Raw genomic sequence first — 25,334 nt, forward strand, 5'->3', positions numbered from 1 at the left:
ACACATCATAATTAAAATGCCAAGAGCAAAAGACAAAGAGAGAATATTAAAAGCAGCAAGAGAAAAACAGTTAGTTACCTACAAGGGAGCACCCATACGACTGTCAGCTGACTTCTCAACAGAAACTATGCAGGCCAGACGAGAGTGGCAAGAAATATTCAAAGTGATGAATAGCAAGAACCTACAACCAAGATTACTCTACCCAGCAAAGCTATCATTCGGAATTGAAGGTCAGATAAAGAGCTTCACAGATAAGAAAAAGCTAAAGGAGTTCATCTCCACCAAACCAGTATTATATGAAATGCTGAAAGGTATTCTTTAAGAAGAGGAAGAAGAAGAAAAAGGTAAAGATAAAAATTATGAACAACAAATACATATCTATCAACAAGTGAATCTAAAAATCAAGTGAATAAAAAAATCTGATGAACAGAATAAACTGGTGAATATAATAGAATTAGGGGCATAGAAAGGGAGTGGACTGACAATTCTCGGCGGGGAAAGGGGTGTGGGGGGTGCGGGAAGAGACTGGACAAAAATCATACACCTATGGATGAGGACAGTGGCGGGGGGGTAAGGGCAGAGGGTGGGGTGGGAACCGGATGGAGGGGAGCTATAGGGGGAAAAAAGAGGAACAACTGTAATAATCTGAACAATAAAGATTTCTTAAATTAAAAAAAATTAAAGAGAGGAGTGAAAGTGGTCACAGGTAGAGTGATTTAAAGCTTGAGTTTAGTTGGTAAATGCTTTTAAAAAAATGCAACAGTGTATTTTAGAAAAGTATGTAGACTACAGGGTGCTTAATTTGTTTTAACTCTTTTTCTTACCATAACAACTAACACTTATGAATGCCGACTATTAAAAGTGGTTAAAATTATTTAGCGCTTCACAACCTGAGAACACTGCTAGTTTACTTTTTCTATTTAAAAAAAAATTGAGGAATAGGAGAATTAGGTAACCTGTATAAGGTTACATCATTTGTATGGTTTCGAGCTGGGCTCACAACCACTACATGTACCCCCTTACTTCTGAAATGACTACTTTTAACCTGATGCTCTCATTTCCGGAATTGTATGAATATTAAGAGTAAGCAGGCTGGAATACATAGTCACAAACCCAAACAGGCGGTCAAAATGAGGAGACAAAAAAACCCTCAAATGAAAGAACAAGAGAATTCTCCAGAAGAAGAGATAAATGAAATGTAGATAAGAAATTTATCTGATATTTCAGAATAATGATGGTAAAGATGCTCCACAGCATGAGAAAAGATAGAGTGACTATGAAAAAAGAACAGTCGGAAATAAAGAATGACAGAGCACTAATAAAGAACACAGTGGAAGGAATACACAGCAGATTAGGGGAAGCTGAGCGGATCAGTGAATTAGAAGACAGGGTAGAAAAAATCACTCCATCAGAGAACCAAAAAGAAAAAAGTTATAAAAAAGAAAGTGTAAGTAGGCTGAACAATAGTCTACACATTCTCTTATGAATAAAATGGGTGACTGCTGGCGGTTCACCGACTGTGGCTACCAAAGGCCGTTCTGGCGTACTTCCTAGCTGTCATTAGGGTGACAGTACCTGTATCATTCGTGGGATGCTTTGAAGTTCTGTAACAGGCACATGCCCACATACAGTGCCCCATTTAATCCTTTCAATACTAAAGAGAGGGAATGAATTCCTATTTCACTGGTTTAAAACTGGAGGAAGGTAACTAAATTTTGCATTGAGTCTTCAAATTCATAAACTTTTAACTCATTCCATTTCCATACAACTTTGGGAACTAATATGAATAGATATGAGGAAACTGAAGTTCAGACAGATTAAGTGGTTTGTCCCAGGTTAGACCACTGGTAAATTACAGACAGATTCAAATCCAGGTCCTGATTTCAAGTTTGACATGCAGACACTGCTCTGTGAGTTATTGTATTTCATAAAATTTTCCACTGTGATCAAATTATAAGAAAGATCAGCTTAGACAAACTTAGAAGTTAATATTTTACCTGATTTTATAATCAACAGCAAATAATTTTTAAATTTGGTCATAGTCTCATCAATTTCACTTGGATGTATTTCACACTTATTAATGTCCTAGATAATAATGTAAAGACACCTTTGAACAACACTGTGGTCAATATGAAACTTTCTAGATTTATAAACAGAATGTAACGTTATAAAAACACTAGTGGCCTGGTGCACAAAATTTGTGCATGGAGGGGGCAGTTCCCTCAGCCCAGCCTGCACCCTCTCCAATAGGACATCCCTCTCGCAATCTGGGACTGCTGGCTCCTAACTGCTCACCTGCCTGATGCCTGATTGCCCCTAACTGCCTCTGCCTGCCTGATCACCCCTAACTGCCCTCCCTTGCCGGCCTGATCTCACCCCCAACTGCCCTCCCCTTGCTGGCCTAATCTCGCCCCCGACTGCCCTCCCCTTGCCGGCCTGGTTGTCCCCAACTGCCCTCCCCTGCTGGCCTGATCTCGTACCTAACTGCCCTCCCCTTGCCGGCCTGGTTACCCCCAACTGCCCTCCCCTGCCGCCTGATCTTGCCCCCAACTGCCCTCCTCTGCTGGCCAATTTGACTCTAATTGGTCAGTTTCTATGCCAGTCAGTGTCAAAAGCTCCACCTCCTAGGTAGCTATTGGCTCCTCACAGTTGACCCAGATTTGGTTCTGATTGGTCAGTTTCTATTCCAGTCAGGTCAAAAGCTCTGTCTCCTAGGCAGCCACTGCCTCCTCACAGTTGACCCAGATTTGGTTCTGATTGGCCAGTTTCTATGCCAGTCAGTGTCTCTGGGCCTATCAACAGGGCCTGATCAGAAAGGTGGAGCTGATCAGCAGCCCTTGGGGAGGCCTGGAGAGAAATGGACACAGGGCTGCTGGCCAGGGTCTGAGGGAAAGAGAGAGGTAAGTGCTGGTCAAAAGCTGCCTCAGATGCTACAGATCAGCCCCTGCTTCTCTCTTCAGGTCTCTTTCCCGGCCTGTTTCAAAGCCCCTTCAGCAGTCACTGCTGGGTCACTGGGCCTGCAGCCTCAGTAGTCAGCACTGGGTCCCCATGGCAACCCAGCGGTGACTGTAGGACTGACTTCCAGTTTGGTGTCCTGATTGGCCGGTTTCTATGCCAATCAGCGTCTCTGGGCCTATCAATGGGGCCTGATCAGAAAGGCAGGGCTGATCAGCAGCCCGGTGGAGGCCTGGAAAGAAATGGATGGGGCTGCTGGCCAGGCTCAGAGGGAAAGAGAGAGGCAAGTGCTGGTCAAAAGCTGCCTCAGATGCGACAGATCAGCCCCTGCTTCTCTCTTCAGGTCTCTTTCTGGGCCTGATTCAAAGCCCCCTCAGCAGTCACTGCTGGGTCACCGGGCCTGCAGCCGCAGTAGTCAGCGCTGGTCGCCATGGCAACCCAGCACTGACTTCCAGATGGTTAGCCTTTGGTCCTGATCCGTCCTTACACCCTGGCTCTTTATTACAGAGATTCTACATATAGAACTAGATTCAAGTCTTAAAGTCCTTCATATAGAAAATTAATTCAATTCCATTTAAAAGAAGACTTAGTGGGTTCATGCAGAGCCCTGAGCTGGGCACTATGGAATATTTATAAAAGCAAAGGACACATGAATGTTTAGGAGCTCACAGTGTGGCACAGCGAGAGTGCAACAGCAGACGGAACACGAGGCTCAGAATCAAGCACTCCAAAGAGAGATTCAAACAAAGGTTTACAGGTGCAGGGAGGGAAACAGGAACGCTGCAACCAGGAGCTGGACATCAAAACCGCTTGCTTCCTTCTATGCCTCATGTTAAATCAGCTTCTCCCTGGTCTGCGCATCTCTTCCTACTTTAATCCATTCACCATGTTAACATCAGCCAGTTAATATTCCTAAGTACCTTGTGTCTTTTCTTCCTTCATGAAAAAGTGGAATGTGGGGTTTGCTTTTTTAAAAAAATATATATATTTGTATTTATTTCAGAGAGGAAGGGAAAGGGAGAGAGAGATAGAAACATCAATGATAAGAGAGAATTATTGATCAGCTGCTTCCTGCATGCCCCCTACTGGGGATGGAGCCCACAACCCGGGCATGTGCCCTGACAGGGAATCGAACCATAACTGCTCAACCACTGAGCCACACCGGCCGGAATGAGTGTTACTTTTAAAAACAAGTACAAATTTTATAAATGACAAGGCAGATGGGAGAAGTACTAGGCTGAAGAAACTCTAACAAATTATTTTGAGGAGACAGTATAGTTTGGAGCTGCTGTTTGGAGGTATGGCAAGGGAAAGTGTGATGGAGCCTGACTCTGGAAATGTGGGCGATGCCAAATATGAGCTATTTCAGTTCAAACCTGAAGAACGTAGACTTAGTCCTATGTGCCACGAGAAACAGAAAAAGGCTTGAGTAAAACCAACAGGAAGACATGCTGACAAAAAAATTATCTCAGCCCTAGCTGGTTTGGTTCAGTGGATACAGTATTGGCCTGCGGAGTGAAGGTCCCGGGTTCGATTCCAGTCAAGGGCACATGCCCCGGTTGCAGGCTTGATCCCCAGTAGGGGTCTTGCAGGAGGCAGCCAATCAATGGTTCTCTCTCATCATCTATCTCTCTCTCCCCTCTCCCTTCATCTCTGAAATCAATAAAAATATACTTAAAGAAATTATCTCAAAGAATAGACATCAAAGTCCTTCCATAGTTGGCCAATTCAGTACAAGAAAACATGTTTTACCATATTTGCCAATTTTCTGCATATGTTTTTGCATATAAGTTTTATGTATGTTTTGAAAAGCAGGAGCAGTTAGAAGCAGTTGGGATACATTTACTTTCTGTTGCATTCATTTTAAGATATTCAACAGCACAGATATGAACAATATTATATTTGCTTATGGTAGCAGAGCCCATAAGAAAATGGAGAAAAAAATAGGATAAACTATTCAATACTTCAGCTTTTTCTTATTCTGTGGCTATTTCTATTCTGCCAATGTAAAAAGATCAAATGAAGATTGAGGAAAAAAATTCACTGCAGTAACACAAAAAAATATCTTCAAAGTAGGAATCAAAGCCACAATGAACACAGGTGTTTAGATCATATTCGTTCAGGTAAATGGATACGTTTCATTTCTCTTTGCTCTGGTATAGAAGGTCCTAGCTCCACCACCATCTAGCACCAAACCACATTTCTACCTTTCTTTTCTGAAGTTAACCCATACTTCTCTGTCTCCCAAGAATGCTTTTCTGCATCCTTACTGCCATGGCTTTCGATTGGTTTCCCACAGATAAATTCAAGCCATTCAGTGAGGTCAAGCTTTCATCTCATCTCCCCAAAGAAGACTTTCTTAAAAATGACAGATAATAACCAACAACTTTCTGAATCCTTGTATTTACTGCTTTTATACCGTTTCTAGGGAATGTGGGCTAGTTTTATATTCTATTGTATGGTTCTCAAAGTGCTATGTACTTAGTAAGCATTTCAAAGTAAAATGTATCTAGCCAGTATGGCTCAGTGGTTGAGCTTCAACCTATGAACCAGGAGGTCATGGTTCGATTCTAGGTCAGGGCACATGCCTGGGTTGTAGGCTCACTTCCCAGAAGGGGGCGTGCAGGAGGCAACTGATCAATGATTCTCTTTCAGTATTGATGTTTCTATCTCCCCCTCTCTGAAATCAATAAAATATATTTAAAAAAATAAAAGTAAAATACAAACTAAAGGATATACAATAAAATACAAATAGGAAATGGAATCTGATTTATCATCTTACCACCCTAAACTGCTAATCAAATAAGACCAAAAATAAACTCGTCACTTACCCCATTTAGGCTGCCCAGATCTTTGACCAGATGTTCATCCGCAGAGGCATCGTAATTGATGACAGCATGCTGCTTATCCACACTACGAGACTGAGAGGCATTGTTCAAAGTTAATAAATATAAGAAAACACCAGAATAAACAACAAACACAAAGATTTCTAAACTAGATACTCTATATTAATAGATTAGTATAAGTAGGGAAATATCATAGCAAAAGTGGATTAAATGATATTTTATTGTTACTATAAAATGCAAATTTGGCAGCACTCCCTAAAGAGGGAAGCAGCCATAATTTTAAGACATTCTTTTCTACCAAACTCACACATTCTACTTTTGAAAGAATTTAAGTCAGCTGACTTTCTTGAATGTATGAATTTTTTTTATAACTTAAAATTATTATATGAAAATCATGTGAGTTATCTCTATTATAAAAACCCCTTGGTTGTGACGGACGCCTTCAAGGCGGAACGACCAAAGATTGGTCAAGAGGAGGCTGTGTGCACAGGTGAGCGGGGCTGTGAGCATGGTGGGGCGGCGGGCAGGTGGGCGAGGCCGCGCAATTTCGCACGCTGGTCTTCTAGTAGCTTTATAATGTTTTGCACATATTGTAAAAATAAACTACCCTATAGCATTTTCTTCGTTTAACACTGAAAACGACAACATAAATTGTATAAGGCGTCCAAAGATGTAGAGAAAAGGGACACGATGCGGCATGTTCCAGATAAAATTATCCTAACTTCAAACATGGATTCTAAACCTGGAATTCATGAATGAACTCTGAAAGGGGCAAGTCACAGAAAGGAATTCAATGACAAACTGATTCTTAAAATTGTCTTTAAGTCTCTTTAAAGTTCTTCTCCCCCCCCCGCCCCCGAGAGCTTAGTGAGCTGTTTGCAGATGGAAGCACCTGAAAGATGAACTATAAGCCTGTGGAAACCTTTACCGAAAGGAAACAAATACCATACACTCACTGAAAGAAATGGGCTGCGAACCACTAAACCGGAACTCAATAACCATTCATTACAGGGTTACTAAGTGAACCTGGTATACTAAAAGCAAAAGAAGCATCCAACATGGGGAGGAGATGTGACTTCCGTGTCTAGTCCAATGTATAAAAGAGCTTCGAAGTCACTGCACCCATCCTCATAAGAAAAAAGCTGACCAAGCTGAAAATCAAAATCTCATCTTATTTTCATCAGAGAATTGAGGTCATAAGACCAAGTGCCAACCTAAAAGCTGGAAAGACAGGCAAATACAGAGAATGGCAGCCTGCTGGAAGCAGAAACCATTACTCCAGGCAGCAATTAGTAGGAAAACCTAAGGGCAACGTGACTAACTGCGCAGACTTGAGTGTGACCTAGAGATGAAAACACCCAGGGGCATAGCCTGGAGGGGACATCACTTTGTCACTAGTTTTACCTCCACCAAGGATCTCCCAGTGAAGATGGCAGAATCTTCTCCTGCTCAAGGAGCGGGGAGGGGAAAATAACGAGGTTGAAATACATCCAGAGCATTCTGTTCTTACCAATGACATGCCCTCAAGGAACACTATTTTATCAGACCTCAACCAATTTGAGTTTCACCAGACTCTAACAGACATAGGGGGATGGAAATGGCCACTCCTTCACAGATGGGATGTACCTATGAAGCTCACAGTCCCACTAAAAGACTGAGAACTAATTCACAGAATTTTACAGAATGCTTTCCCTTCCCCAAACCTCACCATCACATCAACAGGAATTTATATCTCTATATATAAAAGCCTAATATGCCAAGTGTCCGACCTATCCGTCGACCATTCAGTTGACCGCTTGACCAGTCCCTATGACGCGCACTAACCACCAGGGGGCAGGTGCTCCAACCGGTAGGTTAGCTTGCTGCTGGGGTCTGGCTGATCAGGACTGGGTGAGATGGGCCGGGCACACCCTGGAGCCCTCCTAAGGTCCCTCCCTGACCGGACAGCCCCCATTGGCCCCAATTGGGCCTGGGCGAGATGGCCCCAATCAGCCTCGATTGCTGGCCAGGCCAAGGGACCCCACCTGTGCACGAATTCGTGCACCAGGCCCCTAGTATATACATAATAAGGAATTACAAATGGGAAAACAAACACACACACAGACTATTTAATATTTAAGAAGGAGTCTCTAGGGAAATGCAAAAGACAACACGGGGGAGAAAACCAAGAGCACTTAGAGGAAATGTTAACTTTTGACATTTTTAGTTACAGCAAACAAACACAGCTTAACTCCTAGCTACATATGGGGAACAGGCCAGCATCTAATAAAGTAACTATACTGATGTAAATCCTAGTTGAAATGATCCTTTCCAAATAAATATTACTAAAATTAAAAGCTTTTTCCCAATTAGCTTAAATTCCACACTAAAAAAGTTTTGGTCCTTCCTTCTAGAATACAATACCTGTATATTAAAGTAACTGACACTATGAAGAAACAGTATGTGACCTAACACAGTCTTCCAACAATACCTAAGCATTCATCATACCTACGCTCCTGGTCTTCTTACAAGTTTTAAAGGTTGTTTTCTAGTATTATTTTATTTTCTCTGAAATCTCGGTTTCTCTAGGACAAATTGCAAATATCAGAATTAAGAGCAACTTTATAAAAAGTAATATCACTGCTACTTCTCTACAGCTTACCTGAAAAGCCATCTATGATGGCAAATTATAGCTATAACCACTGTAGAACATCGGCATTGAAGCTAAAAATCACTCCAACTTCATTTTGGTTTTTACTGCTGTGCTTTAATTTGTTGCTCTATTTAAACCAATTAAGTGCTAAATTCAGTTATTAGGGTGATAAGAAACAAATGTAGTACCACTAGGAAAATAATTTCTCCTTATTGTGGATTTATCAAGTTGAATTAGTCTAAGGATAAAAATCTCTACATGTTTTGAGGCAAGTGAGATTTAAATTACATGTAGGTTCTCAAACAATATTGAATGGATCATCATAAATAATCTCTCTGTGAGAAAATAAAGAGCAAAAGTCCTTAGAACAGTGTGGACAGGGATCCATATTGGTCTCCTTGGACTCTCAGCTTCCATTTGTAACATTCTTATTTCCATGTAAGGAGAGACTGACCTGGAAGCTCCTAACTAGCTATTCCCACATTTTTGGGGATGACACATGGAGAGCGTCTCTTCCACTCTCAGATGAATAAGTTCCCCTGATCTGAACCTAAGATACGGTCCAGTTCCAATGGGCCTATCTATATATAAAAGCCTAATCGACCGAACGACTGAACAACCGATCGCTATGACGTGCACTGACCACCAGGAGGCAGACACTCAATGCAGGCTGATGGTCAGTGCGCTCCCACAGCCAACCCCTCCCCCCCATCAGCCCCAATCGCTGGCCAGGCCAAGGGACCCCACAAATGCACAAATTTGTGCACCGGGCCTCTAGTATCCAAAAAGAATCATTACTGCCTGTTTCTCAGTTGCCCTGCTCACCACTCCCTCTCACTGAGGAGCCCAGCCAAGAAAATCTCTGTACTGTTCTGTTTCTCTCATTGAATTTGTTTGATTAAGGTGTCATCATATATGCAACTTACTCATCTATTCATAAAGCTATATAGTGGCTTTACTTTTTGTCTCAAGACTATAAAATAAATTCTTTCAAGTAAAAATGTAATGAGCATATGCAAATTGGATTCTTCCCGGGATAATTCAGGGTTTCTCGGTCTCAGCACTATTGTTATTTGGGGCCAGATGGTTCTCTGTTGTGTGTGGTGGTGGTGGTGGAAGGAAGTACGCTGGACAGTGTAGAAAGTTTAGCAGCACCCCGGCTTCTTGGTCACTACTTCTTAGATGTCAGTAGCAACAACCTCCAACTGCCCACCATTTGTAACAATCAAAATGTCTCCAGATACTGCTAAATGGCCTTGGGAAGGCAGGATCCCCCAGGTGAGAACCAATGGGCTAATAAACATTTCTACTCTAAGTTCTTATTTACTTTTTTTAATCAAAAAGAGGAAGGAAGGAGACAAGGGAATAAACTTAATTCTAGATTGCCAGGACCTATTAAAATAACGAATTCTCAAAATCTAAAGATCTACTAGCTACTCATATCACTCAAAACTACCTTACAAGTATCTTTTTAAAAATAACTCCTTTAAACCAAATTCAGTAAATACCAAAAATGTTCACTTATGCTCAAACTACTGGAAGGCATTGCAACGAACATCTCTTAAAGAAGCATGAAGCTAATGTCCGCATTACTGCTGTGTCCGTGATGAGATTCAGTTTTACTTCATGCTATGTAATTTTATGAATTATTTACCCGTCTTATTTTTAAATTGCTTAATGTGAATCTTTACTTAAGAATAAACTTCTCTACTCTGGAGTCTCATTTTTCAAAATATAATTCCTAAGACTTAGAACTTTTTTTTACACGATTCAAGGAGGAAATGGATTAATCACTTAAACTGGTAGCTGGAGCTGTAAGAGGGAGAGGCAGAAAGTTCAAATGTATAGTGTTGTTCCCCAAAGGAGTAGAAAACTATTTTATATCAATTCCAGGTTTTGAGCAGACACACATAGAAGGCTGGTCCCATTACCTGCAACATGAGCTCACAGTCTTCTCTCCCAACAAAAATCATTTCTCGTGGCAGCCTGTGGCGAGTGCCTCCACTGCTCACCAAAAACCAGGATGTTAAGCTCATTTTCTGCTTAGCTTCTAAGTCTTTGGCAAAGCTACATCATCCTGCAGAGAGAGATTCAGAAAAACACACATTCAGATATTTGTAGCTTTAGCATCCAATCACCAAACCCTAAAAGTAAGGCTAAGAATAGAACTGCGTTAAACATTTACCCCTGACTAAACACAGTTCACAGGTCCTGGGAAATGACATATTTACCAAGTTCTCATTAGTAAAGTAAGTCCAAAAACTCCACTAGGAGTTCAATTAAAAAAGAAGACATTAGGTAATTAAGTATGCAGTCAACTTAATAAACATGTTTCACTTTCCTGAAGGGCTTTGAGCATCACTTATAAAGGTCTATAATCTTCAAGATAATGGTCACATTAGTGTTATTTTAACCTCAGTCAACACTAGCAATATTGCACAAGTAAATGTCTAACTTATAAATGATTTGAGAAAGACATTCTAAATTCAAGTGAATATATTTTATATCTGATTAAGAACTGACAATGAAAACCAAAGAAATTGCTTATTTTCTACCAAGTGTAGATTACTGAATGCACTTTCAAAGACATCAATTTCAATTTCTCTGGTCTGACATATAGTTTACTTTCTTTATACATTTTTCTAAAGCAACAATTCTTAAACCTTTTGTTCTTGGGACTCTTGCACTCCAAAACAAAGGACCCTGGTAGCTTGACGTGCTCTGATCACCAAGGGGCAGATGCTCAATGCAGGAGCTGCCCCCTGGTGGTCAGTGTGCTCCCACAGCCAACCTGCTGAGGTTGGCCAACCTTCCATGGTCCTTCTCCCTGGCCCGCTGGCAGGCCCCTCCCCTCCCCCCCCTCCCCCCACTGGCCAGGCCCGATCAGCCCCAATCAGGACTGTGCAAGAGTGCCCTTGTTGGCCCCGATCACCCGCCAGGCCGAGGGACTCCACTCATGCATGAATTCATGCACTGGGCCTCTAGTATAAATTAAAAATTATGTCTTTTTATAAAATTTTACTTTCAATGAGGCTTAGAAGGTAATTAAAAATACATATTTTCTGAAAAACAAAAATACATATATAATCCTCAAGGTGAGGGGTATTTTTATTTATTTATTGGGACAATGATCTTGAGTCCTTTTCTATCTTATCTACAGTGGGAGAGAGTGAGATATAACATAAAGCAATTTTCTCTAGTTCTTATATGGAACTCTCCCCATCAGAGATGAGGTCTCAGTTCCCACGCCATCACCCTGACGCATGACTTGCTTGGGCCAATGGGATGATGTCAGTAGATGTAATGAAAGCAGAGGCTCTACTGTATTGGGGCAACTGGGCTTGCCCTCTTGCACCTATGTTGTCATGAAAAAAAGAATGTGCCCTGATTCCAAGTGGATGAATGAGAGTGAAGTGGAAGAGATGGGGACCTAAGATGCAACTTGAAGCCAGGCCCTCAGTACATCAGCCAGCCCCTACTCTGAGCATTGAGGGTTCACAAAGCAAGCAAGCAAGAAAACCTTGCCCCAAGTAACTCAGTCCTAAGGAATGCTGGCCAACAGATGTCAGGAGAGGGATTAGCCAAAGGTGATAGTAGAGCAAACAAGAAGTCGCTGCCCCAGGCTGGGATAGGAACACTGGTGCTGGTATAATTCCAAGCGCACAGCTGAAATACAGAGACATTTCTTCAGCTCTGTATCCTCAGAGCCCCCTCCAATGTTCACCCTTAGTGACCAAAAACTATTTTTATGAATGAATGAGTAGCTCTGGAGCTGCTACAAATCTCCTGGAAGTAAAGATCATCTGGAAATTTCCAGGGAGAAGTGGCTAAAAATTAGTCACTGAAACTGTGATCCAATTCGATCTAGCCATCAGATGCTAGTTACTGGCCCCGCCTCATTCTGTCGCCTCTCCTTTCCTCTTTATCTCCTTGTCATAGGCAGCTCTCTGACAAAAGCTTAGAGCTCTGACCTTCGGAGGTCAGATGGAGGCCAACACAGAACCAGCTTCGCAGGCCCATGTCTATGCTCCTACTAGCTATACTTAGCTTTTAAAGGGACTGTTCTGATAGGTCAGAGCTCATTTGTTGATCTATGAAATAGACATCTAATATTTAAGCTTTAAATTAAAAAAAAACCACACAAAAAACCACCCAAACACTATGCAGATATTCAGGAGAGCACACAGCTTCACTGTACTCCTAAGTTTCAACATGATATAGACTTTACAGCTTTTGTTTATTTATATTTTTAAAAGTTGCTTCCAATCACTTATAATTAAAGTTGAGGACTGAGGGCAAGAAGAGTCTGAGTGATCTTAATTACTACCGAGAGCTGTGAGGTAGGCAACGAAAGTGCACTTGACATAACGACATTCCAACAGAAATATGAAATAAACATCACATCACATAACCCAGGGCAGGGGCTGTTTACTCAGAGGGTTAGGTTTCGGGGGAGGAAGGGGGACCGACTATTACATAAATGACCTTCATTGTATGCAATCACTTGAGCTGAGACACATGTTAAGGTAGTCTATCCTTATGCTTCTGCAATTAACTGGCTGACTCACCACCAGAGGGCTTTACAGGAGTGAACCTCTCTTACCCCCAACTTTGCAGAGAAGAAATAACTGACTTCACATTAAGACTATCCATCTGCACAGCTGACAATACCTTCCTCTAACCTGAGCAATTCTCACTTTAATGAAGTATTGTCTATTTATGTATCCACGTGCCAATTCTTCTTCTGCTACCAGGAAGTATGAACGTGTGCCAATGATCTCCATGGGCTTGGCCCAGTGCCTAGCTGGCTCGATATTTCCTGAATGAATAAATAGTAGGAGAAAGAAGATGTGATTTTCCTAACAAAGTAAGTGAAAACTCAAAACAAGGGGGAAAAAGTAACAAAGTTCACCTCCTGAAATTGTCACGTGCACCAGCAGTGAAGTTTATAAATTAAAATGAACTAAGCTACTGCATCAACTGACACATTGGCTTTTGTAACTTCAATCATGTCTTTTCAAACATTTTTTAAAATTAAGACTTTTTTAGCTCCACCAGTGCGGCACAGTGGTGGAGCATCCACCTATGAACGAGGAGCTCACGGTTCGATTCCGGTCAGGCCACATGCCAGGGTTGTGGGCTCGGTCCCCAGTGTGGGGTGTGCAGGAGGCAGCCGATCAATGATTCTCTCTCATCATTGATGTTTCTCTCTCTCTCTTTCTCCCTCCCTTCCTCTCTGAAATCAATAAAAAATATTTTAAAAAAGTATTAAGACTTTTTTAGAGTAGTTTAAGGTTCATAGCAAAATTGAGGGGAAAGGTACAGAGATTTCCCAAAACTCCCAGCCCCCACACATGCATAGTCTCCCCCATCATCAGCACCCCTATCAGTGATACATTTTTCACAATTGTTGAACCTACACTGACACATCATTATCATTCAATGTCCAGTTTACATTATGGTTCACTCTTTGCTGCTGTACATTCTATGGGTTCGGACAAATGTATAATGGCATGTATCCACCATTATGGCCTCACAGAATATTTTCAATGCCCTAAAAACCCTCTGTGTTCCTCCTATTCACCCCCCCACCGCCAACTTCTGATCTTTACGGCCTCCATAGTTTTGCCTTTTCCAGAATGTCATATAATTGAATCATAGTACGCAGCCTTCTCAGATTGGCTTCTTTCACTTGGTAATATGCGTTTAAGGTTTCCACAAGTCTTTTCATGGCTTGATAGATCCCTTCTTTATAGCATCCAATAGTATTCTATTGTCTGGAGGTACCTTAGCTTATGTATCCGTTCACCTGCTGAAAGACATCTTTGATTGCTTCCAAGTTTTGGCAATTATGAATAAAGCTGCTATAAATACCATGTCTTTTTATCCCATCATACAAAGTACCCAAAAGATAAGTGAATAAATTTTAAACAAATATATAAATTCAGGATTTATATTTAACACTTTCCCCTACTAAATCCTCAACAGAAAATATCCTCAACACTAAAGTCTCCACCTTTCATCCCCACATATTTCTGAAATGAATCAATTATTAGGGTTGCGTTTCAGCTAAGGACTCAAGATCAAATAAGGTACAGCTATGGTTGATCATATGTTATAAAAACAATAGCCATAATTCTATATAATAAAAGCCCAATATGCTAAGTGTCCGACTGTTTGTTCAACTGTTTGACCAGTCACTATGATGCACACTGACCACCAGGGGGCAGACGCTCTGACCGATAGGTTAGCCTGCTGCTAGGGTCTGGCTGATGGGGACTGGGTGAAATGGGCAGGATATGCCTTGGAGCCCTCCTGTGATCCCTGCCGACTGGCCAATATCCCACAGTCCCTCCCTGGACAGCTGGCCCAGATCGGGCGAGACAGGCTGGACATGCCCTGGACGTATCTGTACACTGGGCTGGTTTCGGCCCGATCCCTACAGTCCAGGCTGAGGGACCCCACCGGTGCACGAATGCACTGGGCCTCTAGTTTTAAATAACCTTTTAATTTATAATATGTAGCATTTACTATGTGCCAGATAATGTTCTAGTAACTTCACACACACACACACACACACACACACACACACGCATAACTTTTTAACCAGAAAAATTACATAAGTTCTAAAAAATGGACATAATAGATCAATTGAAGTAGAGAGTCCATTATATAGAGTACTATAAAAAGAAATCATCATTTTTTTTCTTCATTCACAAGTATTTAAGTTCGCAGCACTATAGATAACAGGGAGAAAGTGATGATCAAGACAGAAAAAGTCCTGCCGAAACCGGTTTGGCTCAGTGGATAGAGCGTCGGCATGCGGACTGAAGGGTCCCAGGTTCGATTCTGGTGAAGGGCATGTACCTTGGTTGCGGTCACGTCCCCAGTGGGAGGTGTGCAGGAGGCAGCTGATCGGTGTTTCCCTCTCATCGATGTTTCTAGCTCTCTATCCCTCTCCCTTCCTTTCTGTAAAAATATCAATAAAATATATTTAAAAAAAAAGACAGAAAAAGTCCTTCACCGCATAGAATCAGTAATAGGCAAAAGCTAAGAAAATAAATAAAACAACTCCGGTGACGATGAGAAGAGAGGAACATGAGAAACAGAGAATGCATGAGGTGACAGGTGCAGGGTGGCTGGGTGGTCCAGGGAAGCATCTCTGAGAAAGGGACATAAACGTAGCCACATTGACAAAGGCAGCTCTGCTGTGTCATTAACCTGACCTGGGACAGAGAATGAAATATACTCCTGGGGGAAAAATATTTCTTTTAAATCCCCACCCCACTAGAAACTGTACAACTAATCCAAAGAAATAAACCCACAGCTGTGCTATTTTTGGATACCCACCAAGATACTTGTTCTATGCTCGTGTGAACAAACGTGGTACTGGGAAAATTTTTGCTTCCATATACTCATGATTATTTTGGAATGAGTGCTACACATTTTGCCTTTATCATCTGCCACATATAAATATATGTGTGTATTTAATTTAAAAAACAGTCAAAGACATTGAGAAAAAGGTAATTTATACGATTTGCCTGAGTAATATTTGACTGTAAATTTTTTAAATAAAAAATAAGTACAGATGGCATGACAAATATCAATAGTCATATAGTCTATATCTGAGTTTAAGTATTTTCAAAAAGATTTGATGGGAAAAGTCAGTGATTTACTAAAAGATCACTTCTTCAAAAAATCATTTTATAAAGTGCTTAAAAAATGCATGAGAAACCAGTTACACTTTTCCATAAATTATCTAGACATTAAAAGTTCTTGCCAACTTTTCTCTGCCAGTTTATGAAATATGCACAGTCTGACTGGCTCTCTTTTGTAGAACTGTACAACTGGGTTAAAAATTCATTTTGTTGCTTGACATCAGCAAGTCGATTAAGACTATGATTCAAACATTTATCAAGTACTTCCTTTGTGCCAGTAACCACGTGAGGTGCTTACACTTCATTCCTTTATTTCACTCCTGGAAGCATGGGAGAAACATTTTTCCCTTGAAGTCAAATGACTCCCCAAGGTCACAAATCTGGCGGTAACAAACAGCAGCCATCTGGACTCACACCTGGGCTTCAGACACCAAGTCCTAGGCTTTTCCACAACCACTGTCCCCTTTGCATTTTTTCCAGTCTACTTACAAATGAAGCTGGTGATCCCACTTCCTACAGACTCAGATTTGGCTAAAGAATTTGGAAATTGCCCAGCAGGCCTCGCTCAGTGGTTGAGTGTCAACTTAAGAACCAAGAGGTCATGGTTCAATTCCAATCAGGGCATATACCCGGGTTGTGGGCTCAATTCCCAGTGTGGGGCGTGCAGGAGACAGCCTATCGATAATTCTCATCATTGATGTTTCTATCTCTCTCTCCCTCTCCCTTCCTCTCTCTGAAATCAATGAAAACATATTTTTAAAAAAGAATTTGACTAAAAAGCAGTATATTTTTTATCTAATAACACTATCTTTTTGAGCAATAAACAATGACAGTTCATGGATAACTCAGTCCATTTTCAATCTACCTCGTACTCTCCTGCTTGGCCACCAGCAGGCTTGAACATTCTCTCCCTGAGGAGTCACAGACAAGTAAGACTCAATCAGTTTATATTGAGACCAAAAATCAGCTACCCAACTAGAGGGATGAGGCAAATTTATGAACTGGGGTGCAGCGTGGACCAGAAACCTTGAATCTGAAAGAACTGTCAGCGCTCTAGGCTCACTGAACAAACACGCATCCCACAAACCTTTTCAGGTGAGAGGTGACCAAGAGCAGACAGAGGTGCACAAAGCTGTCTCCACCAAGTGCCTACAGAATGCACAGGGGGAACGGACAGAGGGAGGAACGCAGTGCAGGGGAGGGTCTGTACGACCCTGAAAGCCAGCATCCACCTTTCTGATTTCTCTTGGCTCTGTCATCTGTGTGGGATGAATGTTAGGCCCATCACTGTCTAACGTGTCCTTTAAGAGTTGTTTCTGCTCATCGTCACACCTCTCTCCCTTACTCACTGCACGCTAACTGTTTGGGAGGTTGGCATAAACCATTTCAACCATAGTTATCAGTTCAACACATGAAACGGGAATCAAAATCGAAGTGCAGAGTAACTCACAAGCCTCAGAGTATGTTTTAAGCAAGGACAGATTTTATAACTACATCAGAAATGCACCTGTTTACTGCCTAATAATACGTTGTTAATTATTAGCCGAAATTGTGAGCAATAAAACTAGGATGATGGAGAGGTTTTATATTCCACAGTCTGATAAATGAGCCATTAGCCACATATAAACTACTGAGCATTTGAAATGTGGCAAAGGCATCTTAGGAGACTTTTTATTTTAATTAATTTAAATTTAAATATCCATATATTTAATAGGGGCTACTCTAGCTAGCTCAGCTTTAAAAACAAGATTAACATTGAGTATGGCATTAGTGAAATGCCTCATACATCCTATTTAATAAAGAGGGAATATGTTAATTGACCCTCATGCCGTTGCAGAGATGGCAGCACCCACAACCAATAAGGAGGGAATATGCTAATTGACCGCCCTGCCCTCAAAGATGGAAGTGCCCACAGCCAATAATGAGGGAATATGCTAATTGACTGTCCTACCCTCAAAGATGGCGGTGCACACAGCCAATGAGGGGATATGCTAATTGACTGCCCCGCCCTCAAAGATGGCGGCGCCCACAGCCAATAAGGAGGGAATATGCTAATTGACTGCCATGCCCGCAAAGATGGCGGCGCCCACAGCCAATAAGGAGAGAATATGCTAATTGACTGCCACGCCCTCAGAGATGGCAGCGCCCACAGCCACAGGATGGCGGTGCTCAGTTCCTTCAGCCCCACCAGGGCGGCAGGTGCATGGCAAGCCGGGCGCACCCCACGCGCCTGCCTCTGGAGTCGCCCAGTCCCCTCAGCCCCCAAGCCGCCCAGGGCCGGCCCAGGGCACAGGCAAGCCTCATATGTCAGCTGCCCAGCCACCCAGGGCCGGTCCGAGGCTCAGGTACCCAGGGCCGGCTGAGGCTAGCACTGCTGGCAGTGGCAGCAGCAGAGGTATGATGGGGTGTCACCTTCTCCTGATCGTCGGGTCGCCTCCTGCCCCTGAGGGCTCCTGGACTGTGATAGGGGGCAGGCCGGGCTGAGGGAACCCCCCTCCAGTGCATGAATTTTAATGCACCAGGCCTTTAGTATAGAATATAAATACATACACACATGCAAATAGGCTAATACATGCAAAAAATGGGTTGGAAATAATTTGACCTGATCAAAGAGTGTAAAGAGCCCTAGCCGGTTTTGCTCAGTGGATAGAGCATCAGCCTGCAGACTGAAGGGTCCCGGGTTTGATTCCTGTCAAGGGCATGTACCTTGGTTGTGGGCACATCCCCAGTAGGGGGTGTGCAGGAGGCAGCTGATTGATGTTTCTCTCTCATCGATGTTTCTAACTATCCCTCTCCCTTCCTCTCTGTAAAAAATCAATAAAATATATATTTTTTAAAAAAGTGTAAAGAGCTTTATATTTTCATTTATAAAGGTATATAGCATTCATACAAACTAATAAATTATATAAGCAATCAAGGCTATCTTTTGGCTGCAATGATTCAGTAATAACTTCAACTGTTACTATATCTTAAGTCCATGCTTTCATATATTATTCATGAGACTATTGATGCTTAGAGTGATTAGGTCCATCATTACCAGAACTCCATGAGGTCTGCAACTGCTTGCCGGAAATATTTTGTAGTGGGAATATTCCTGAAAAGGCAATTCTTTTAAAAGGGAATCTCTGGGTCTAACTATAGAACAAGTCCCTATTGACATTTATTTCATTTGGGGAAGAGCTTTTGCAAGTTTGAGGATAAAAAAGTCGCTAAAATAGCCCTAGCTGGTTTGGCTCAGTGGATAGCATCAGCCTGTGGACTGAAGGGTCCCAGGTTCGATTCTGGTCAAGGGCATGTACCTAGGTTGCACACTAGATCACCGGCCTGGGTTGGGGTGTGTGTGGAAGGCAACCAATTGATGTTTCTCTCTCACATGGATGTTTCTCTCTCTGTATCTCCCCCCTTCCTTCCACTCTCTCTAGGAATCAATGGAAAAAATATCATCAGGTGAGGATTAACAAGAACAAAAAGAGCAGCTAAAAGAGATTACTGGTACTTTTAACAATTATTACAAGGAGATAATGCTTTGAGCCCAAATGAATAGGATATGCCTATAAAGGGTTACCTTCCAAAAACTTTCTTTCCTCAGTGCTGCCTCTCTTTCTGCTCTGTCCAGCCTCTCCTTCCTTTTTTAGCCCATCTCTACACATCATACACATCCTCCAGCTCCTTTGACTCTCTCTTCTTTGTGACACAATGGGCCATAAAGAGAAAACTAAAGAATATTTTAAACTTTCACATGCTCAATATTACTTTACTAGAAGCCCAATGCACGAAGATTCGTGCAAGAATGGGCCTTCCTTTCCCTGGCTGCTGGCACCGCCTTTCCGCTCCAGGCCCCGGAGCCACCTCTTTCTGCTCCGGCCCCGCCCCCAGCCGCTCGGCACCTGCATATGCAAATCAACCCGCCATCTTTGTTGGGTTAATTTGCATACTCACTCCTAATTGGCTGGTGGGCGTCACGAAGGTATGGTCAATCTGCATCTTTCTCTTTTATTAGTGTAGATAAACTGGGGAGTAACCTCAGAAATGATACTGTTTATGCCTTTTATTTGTACAAATGAGAAACATGAGACACTGAGATTAAAGATTTGTTCAATATCAGCTCAGCCTGTGTGGCTCAGTGGTTGAGCATCGACCTATGAACCAGGAGGTCATGGTTCGAATCCCGGTCAGGGGCACATGCCCAGGTTGTGGGCTCAATACCCAGTAGGGGGCATGCAGGAGGCAGCCGATCCATGATTCTCTCTCATAATTGATGTTCCTATCTCTCTCTCCCTCTCTGAAATCAATAAAAATGTGTTTTAAGAAAGATGTGTTCAATATCATATAGCGAGGAAGTAACAGCCAACTACAAAGCTCTGCTCCTTGTGCAAAGCACCCCCTTATTTACATCATGTTGACAAAGTATCGGTGTCTGTGTCTGCGTGTGTTTATCTGAAGGTCGGGGACCAGCCTCAAAGTCATCTGTGACAGACAATGACTACACGGTCTGGTTTTTCTGCAGCAGGTTTGCAATGACAGTATTTATTAAATAAAATGATACGTGTGTTTTATAAAACAGATTTAGGTGTATGCAGCAATTGTCTCAAAAAAATTAATGTGGTTCTTGCCTTCCTATGACCCCATTTTCCCCCAGTAGTTTGCAACTCTTCATTGAAAATGGTTTCCTCTGGCTCTATTAAACAGATACAGCCATGTCACACTACTAAAGGCCAATCTATGGTAATAAGAAAAATACATTTTATATTACTGAAAGTCCTATTAATATTTTTATTGTTAAAATTTAAAAAAAATATATCTTTACTGATTCCAGAGAGGAAGGGAGAGGGAGAGATAGAGAAACACCAATGATGAGAAGGAATCATTGATCAGCCACCTCCTGCACACCTCCCACTGGGGATGGAGCCCGCAACCTGGGCATGTGCCCCCAACTGGAATCGAACCCAGGACTCTTCAGTCCGCAGGCCATGGCTCTATCCACTGAGCCAAATCGGCCAGGGCATATTGTTAAATGTTTTAATTGAACTAGTTTACTGCTTCCATTAGATGTTTGAGAATTCTATCAAAAGAGATAATAATCTTACATTTCTTATCTATTCATTAATTCTATATTCATGTCCTAGGGGGAATTAGGTCAGAAACTTTTATATGATTAAATAAAGTACTCAAAATATGAAAAGAAGTAAATAATTTTTGTTCCCAGAATTACCTATGAACTGATTCATAAATATCTTAATTATTCTCCCCTGCTCTGGACATTAGCCCTTATTTTATCCCTATTTTTTAAAATATATATATTTTTATTGATTTCAGAGAGGAAGGGAGAGGGGGAGATAGAAACATCAATGATGAGGATCATTGATCGGCTGTCCCTTGAACACCCCTACTGAGGATCGAGCCTGCAACCCAGGCATGTGCCCTTGACTAGAAGTGAACCTGGGACCATTCAGTCTGCAGGCCAATGCTCTATCCACTGAGCCAAAACACTAGGGCTCTACCCCTATTTTTGATATTAATGTGCTTGATAAACATTTGCTTTTGCTTTCCTTATTTATGCCGGATCCAGCATAGAAGGTGCGCCCAAATTTTTAAGAAATGATATTTGATATTATATTTGAATTTTGTCATATAGTAAACTTTTTAGGGTATATAGTATATATCTATAGCTCAAAGAAAAACTCAAATAATCTAATGAGAAAGTGATTTTGTAACAGAGCTCAAACAAAATTTCTAAATTTTACTTTACTTACCCTTCATTAATTGTTCCCACCTCTCCAATTTACTAATTTTATATTCCTTATTTTGTACAGTGGCTCTTTACCATTCTGGAATTTCTTAGGGTCAAACTGTACTTTCTTACCTCAAGAAAAGGCTCTTAAAAAAAAAAAAAAAATATATATATATATATATATATATATATATATATATATATTGATTTCAGAGAGGAAAGGAGAGGAAAGGGATAATAGAAACATCAGTGATGAAAGAGAACTGTTGCTTGGTTACCTCCTACATGCTCCCTACTGGGGATTGAGCCCACAACCTGGGCATGTGTCTTGAGGGGGAATGGAACCCTAACTTCTGGTTCATAGGTCAATGCTAAACCACTGGGCCACACCAGCCAGGCAAAAGGCCCTTATTTATTATCTTTTTAAAGGCTCTTATTTTTATTGAACAGCCCAGACAGAATGCCCACATAGGTGAAGGGCAGAGTATAGTAGAAGTGGAAGTTAGTGAATAAAACTGACAACAAATATTTTACTCCTGGATTTCCTACAAAAGGAAATCGCAGAATTAGTAGATTAGAGAAACAGTGTATGTTTCATTTAATAGCTCTTCAGCTTAAACAAAAACCCAAATAAAATCTTATTCCCTTACATCATCAACTATGCTCATTTCCCCTCTCTGCTTCCACAAATCAGTTCCCAGCTGGCTGCCCGAGGCCAAGACCACTAACCTCACCCTGAGCTTAGAATCTGTACTTTTTCTATTCCATGTAGCACCTGACAAACTCTTATCTAGTAAAACACCTTCAAAAAACCCCAAAAAACAACAACAGTTAAAAAAAGGGAAATTCCCCCTGACAGCCTTGGAAGAAGGAAGCTAGCCTGACTCCATTTTCGTTATTTAGACATTCTGCCTAGAATTAAAGGATGAGGATGGATGCAGTGGTTGCCAACCGGTGGTCCGAGGACCACTGGTGGTCCATCAGGTCCGAAAGACCGCTGGATTAGAGCAAGTTACTATCTCAAAGCCTCCCTCCAGCATCATGTCCTTTTCTCCACCCCAAGAATATTATGAGATGATGCGCAAAAACCGCCTATGGGGATGGCATGCAGAAGTAAGAAACGATTGTACAGACTCAGAATGAAAAAATACTTCATCACCAACCAACACATTCCTTCCAATCTAACAGTCTCAAGTGGTACCACACTTGGGGCAAAGGGGGAAGGAGATCCTACCTGGAATTACACCTTTCATTTGTCCTTTACATCTAACTCACTTGTTTATTCAAAACAGTTGGACTACTACAAGCTTTATTTTATTTTATTTTACTTTTTATTTATTTATTTTTTAAAGATATATTTTATTGATTTTTTACAGAGAGGAAGGGAGAGGGATAGAGAGTTAGAAACATAGATAAGAGAAAAACATCAATCAGCTGCCTCCTGCACACCTACTGGGGATGTGCCCGCAACCAAGGTACATGCCCTTGACCGGAATCAAACCTGGGACCCTTCAGTCCGCAGACCGACGCTCTATCCACTGAGCCAAACCGGTTAGGGCACAAGCTTTATTTTATAGATGAAGACACTGAGGTTCTGAAATTAAAGCGACATGTTCAAGGTCACACAATTCGGGATTCTCAGGCAATTCTGATAGCAAATCTCCTTAAATAGCTCGGCCTTTCCTGCTCTCTCTGTAGTGGCAGCAGCCAACTCCCTTCATTGAACAAGCAGCAGAGGCCGATTCGTGATGAAACTTTGCTCAGAGCTTAAGATGTAGTAGCTTCTGGAGAGGATATTGTGAATGTCCCCACTGATAAACTAGAAGAAATTATTTTCTCAGAGACAGTGTAGAAGGAAAGAGGATATTGTCTGCTTTCAGAAGAAGTATTTAGGTGACGAAAGGTGTTAGAGGTGACTGCTCATTCCTTATAAGTAAAAATACTTTTCTTTACTTAGCTTTCGGGACTCCACACTCATTACCTCACTGACCACTTCTTCTTTTTTTAAATACATTTTTATTGATTTCAGAGAGGAAGGGAGAGGGAGAGAGAGAAACATCACTGATGAAAAAGAATCATTGATTGGCTGCTTCCTGCACACCCCCCACTGGGGTTCGAGCCTGCAATTGGAGCATGTGCCCTTGACTTGAATCGAACCTGGGACCCCTCAGTCCGCAGGCCGACGCTCCATCCACTGAGCCAAACTGGCTAGGGCACTGGCCACTTATTTACAATCCTTCTTGATAGCTCCTTCTCTCTTGTCAGTATCAGGTCTCAATTCTCAGGCCTTTTATCAACCTAATTAATAAACTCTCAGCCTAAGGGATGTCCTCCAGTCCTGCGTCTTTAAATAGGGTCTACTGCCCTAGCCGGTGTGGCTCAGTGGATAGAGCATCAGGCCACGGGCTGAAAGGTCCCAAGTTTGATCCTGGTTAAGGGCAAGTACCTCAGTTGCAATCCCCAACCCTTGTCAGGACACGTGAGGGAGGCAAACAATTGGTATGTCTCTCTCACATTGATGTTTCTCTCTCTCTCTGCCTCCTTCCCTTTCACTCTCTCTACAAGTCAATTGAAAAATATCCTTGGCCCTAGCTGATTTGGCTCAATGGATAGAGCACTGGCCTGTGGACTGAAAGGTCCCGGGTTTGATTCAAATCAAGGGCACATGCCCAGGTTGTGGCCCCATCACAAGTAGGGGGTGTGCAGGAGGCAGCTGGTCAATGATTCTCTCATCATTGATGTTTCTCTCCCTCTCTCCCTCTTTCTTCCTCTCTGAAATCAATAAAAATATATTTTAAAAAAGAAAAAAAAAGAAAAATATCCTCAGGTGAGGATTAAACAAAACAAAACAAAAAAATAAATACTGTCTACTGATGATGCTTAAAATTTCAATATCTTCAGTCTGAAATGAACTTCTGAATTCCGGACTAGTATATTTGACTGCCTACTTGATATTTCCACTTGGATGTTTAAATAGACATTTCGAACTTAGTATGTCCCAAGCTCTTGGTCTTTTAAAATCAGAATCTGATCATGTTCACTATATCCACACTACCACTCAGTGTAAACCATTAACATCTCTTAGCCTAGATCACTCCAAATGTGTCTTAGCTTATCCCCCTTGTCCCTCTCTTTCCACCCTCCAGTCTAATATCCACAAAACAGCCGGAGCCATACTTTAAAAACATAACCCAATTCTTACATCAATCCCCTGCTCCAACCCTCCAATGAGCTCCCAAGGCAGTTTAAATAAAATCGACCAGTACAATCTCTCTCCAACCTCATCTCCTCCTACCTTTCCAGCCAGTGACCTCTTTGTTTTTAGAATTCACTCATCCCATTCCTGTCTCAGAACCACTGCCCTCTCTAACCAGATACCTTCATGGCTGCTTCCTTATCTTCTACTAGAGGCCCAGTGCACGAATTCGGGCACGGGTGGGGTCCCTTGGCCTGGCCAGCAATCGGGCCGTCTTGCCCAGTCCTGATGGGGGCCGATGGGGGCTGGCCAGCTA

General features: G+C 41.9%; 1 protein-coding gene across 13 annotated transcripts in view; it reads right to left on the reverse strand.

Moving 5' to 3' along the window:
* The window catches only part of CEP170 (centrosomal protein 170), a 108,956-nt gene that overhangs the window by 77,851 nt on the left and 5,771 nt on the right, over positions 1–25,334 (reverse strand). For all 13 annotated transcript variants that reach the window (XM_080650922.1, XM_080650920.1, XM_080650923.1 and 10 more), the window contains exons 2-3: positions 10,365–10,510; positions 5,787–5,876 (exon numbers count right to left, since the gene is read on the reverse strand). In XM_080650922.1, coding sequence (XP_080507048.1) covers positions 5,787–5,876; positions 10,365–10,469 — 195 coding nt within the window. In that variant the 5' untranslated portion in view covers positions 10,470–10,510. The remainder of the gene's footprint in view (positions 1–5,786; positions 5,877–10,364; positions 10,511–25,334) is intronic.

This window comes from Plecotus auritus (genome assembly GCF_963455305.1).
Source record: "Plecotus auritus genome assembly, chromosome: 14".
Lineage (NCBI taxonomy): Eukaryota > Metazoa > Chordata > Mammalia > Chiroptera > Vespertilionidae > Plecotus > Plecotus auritus.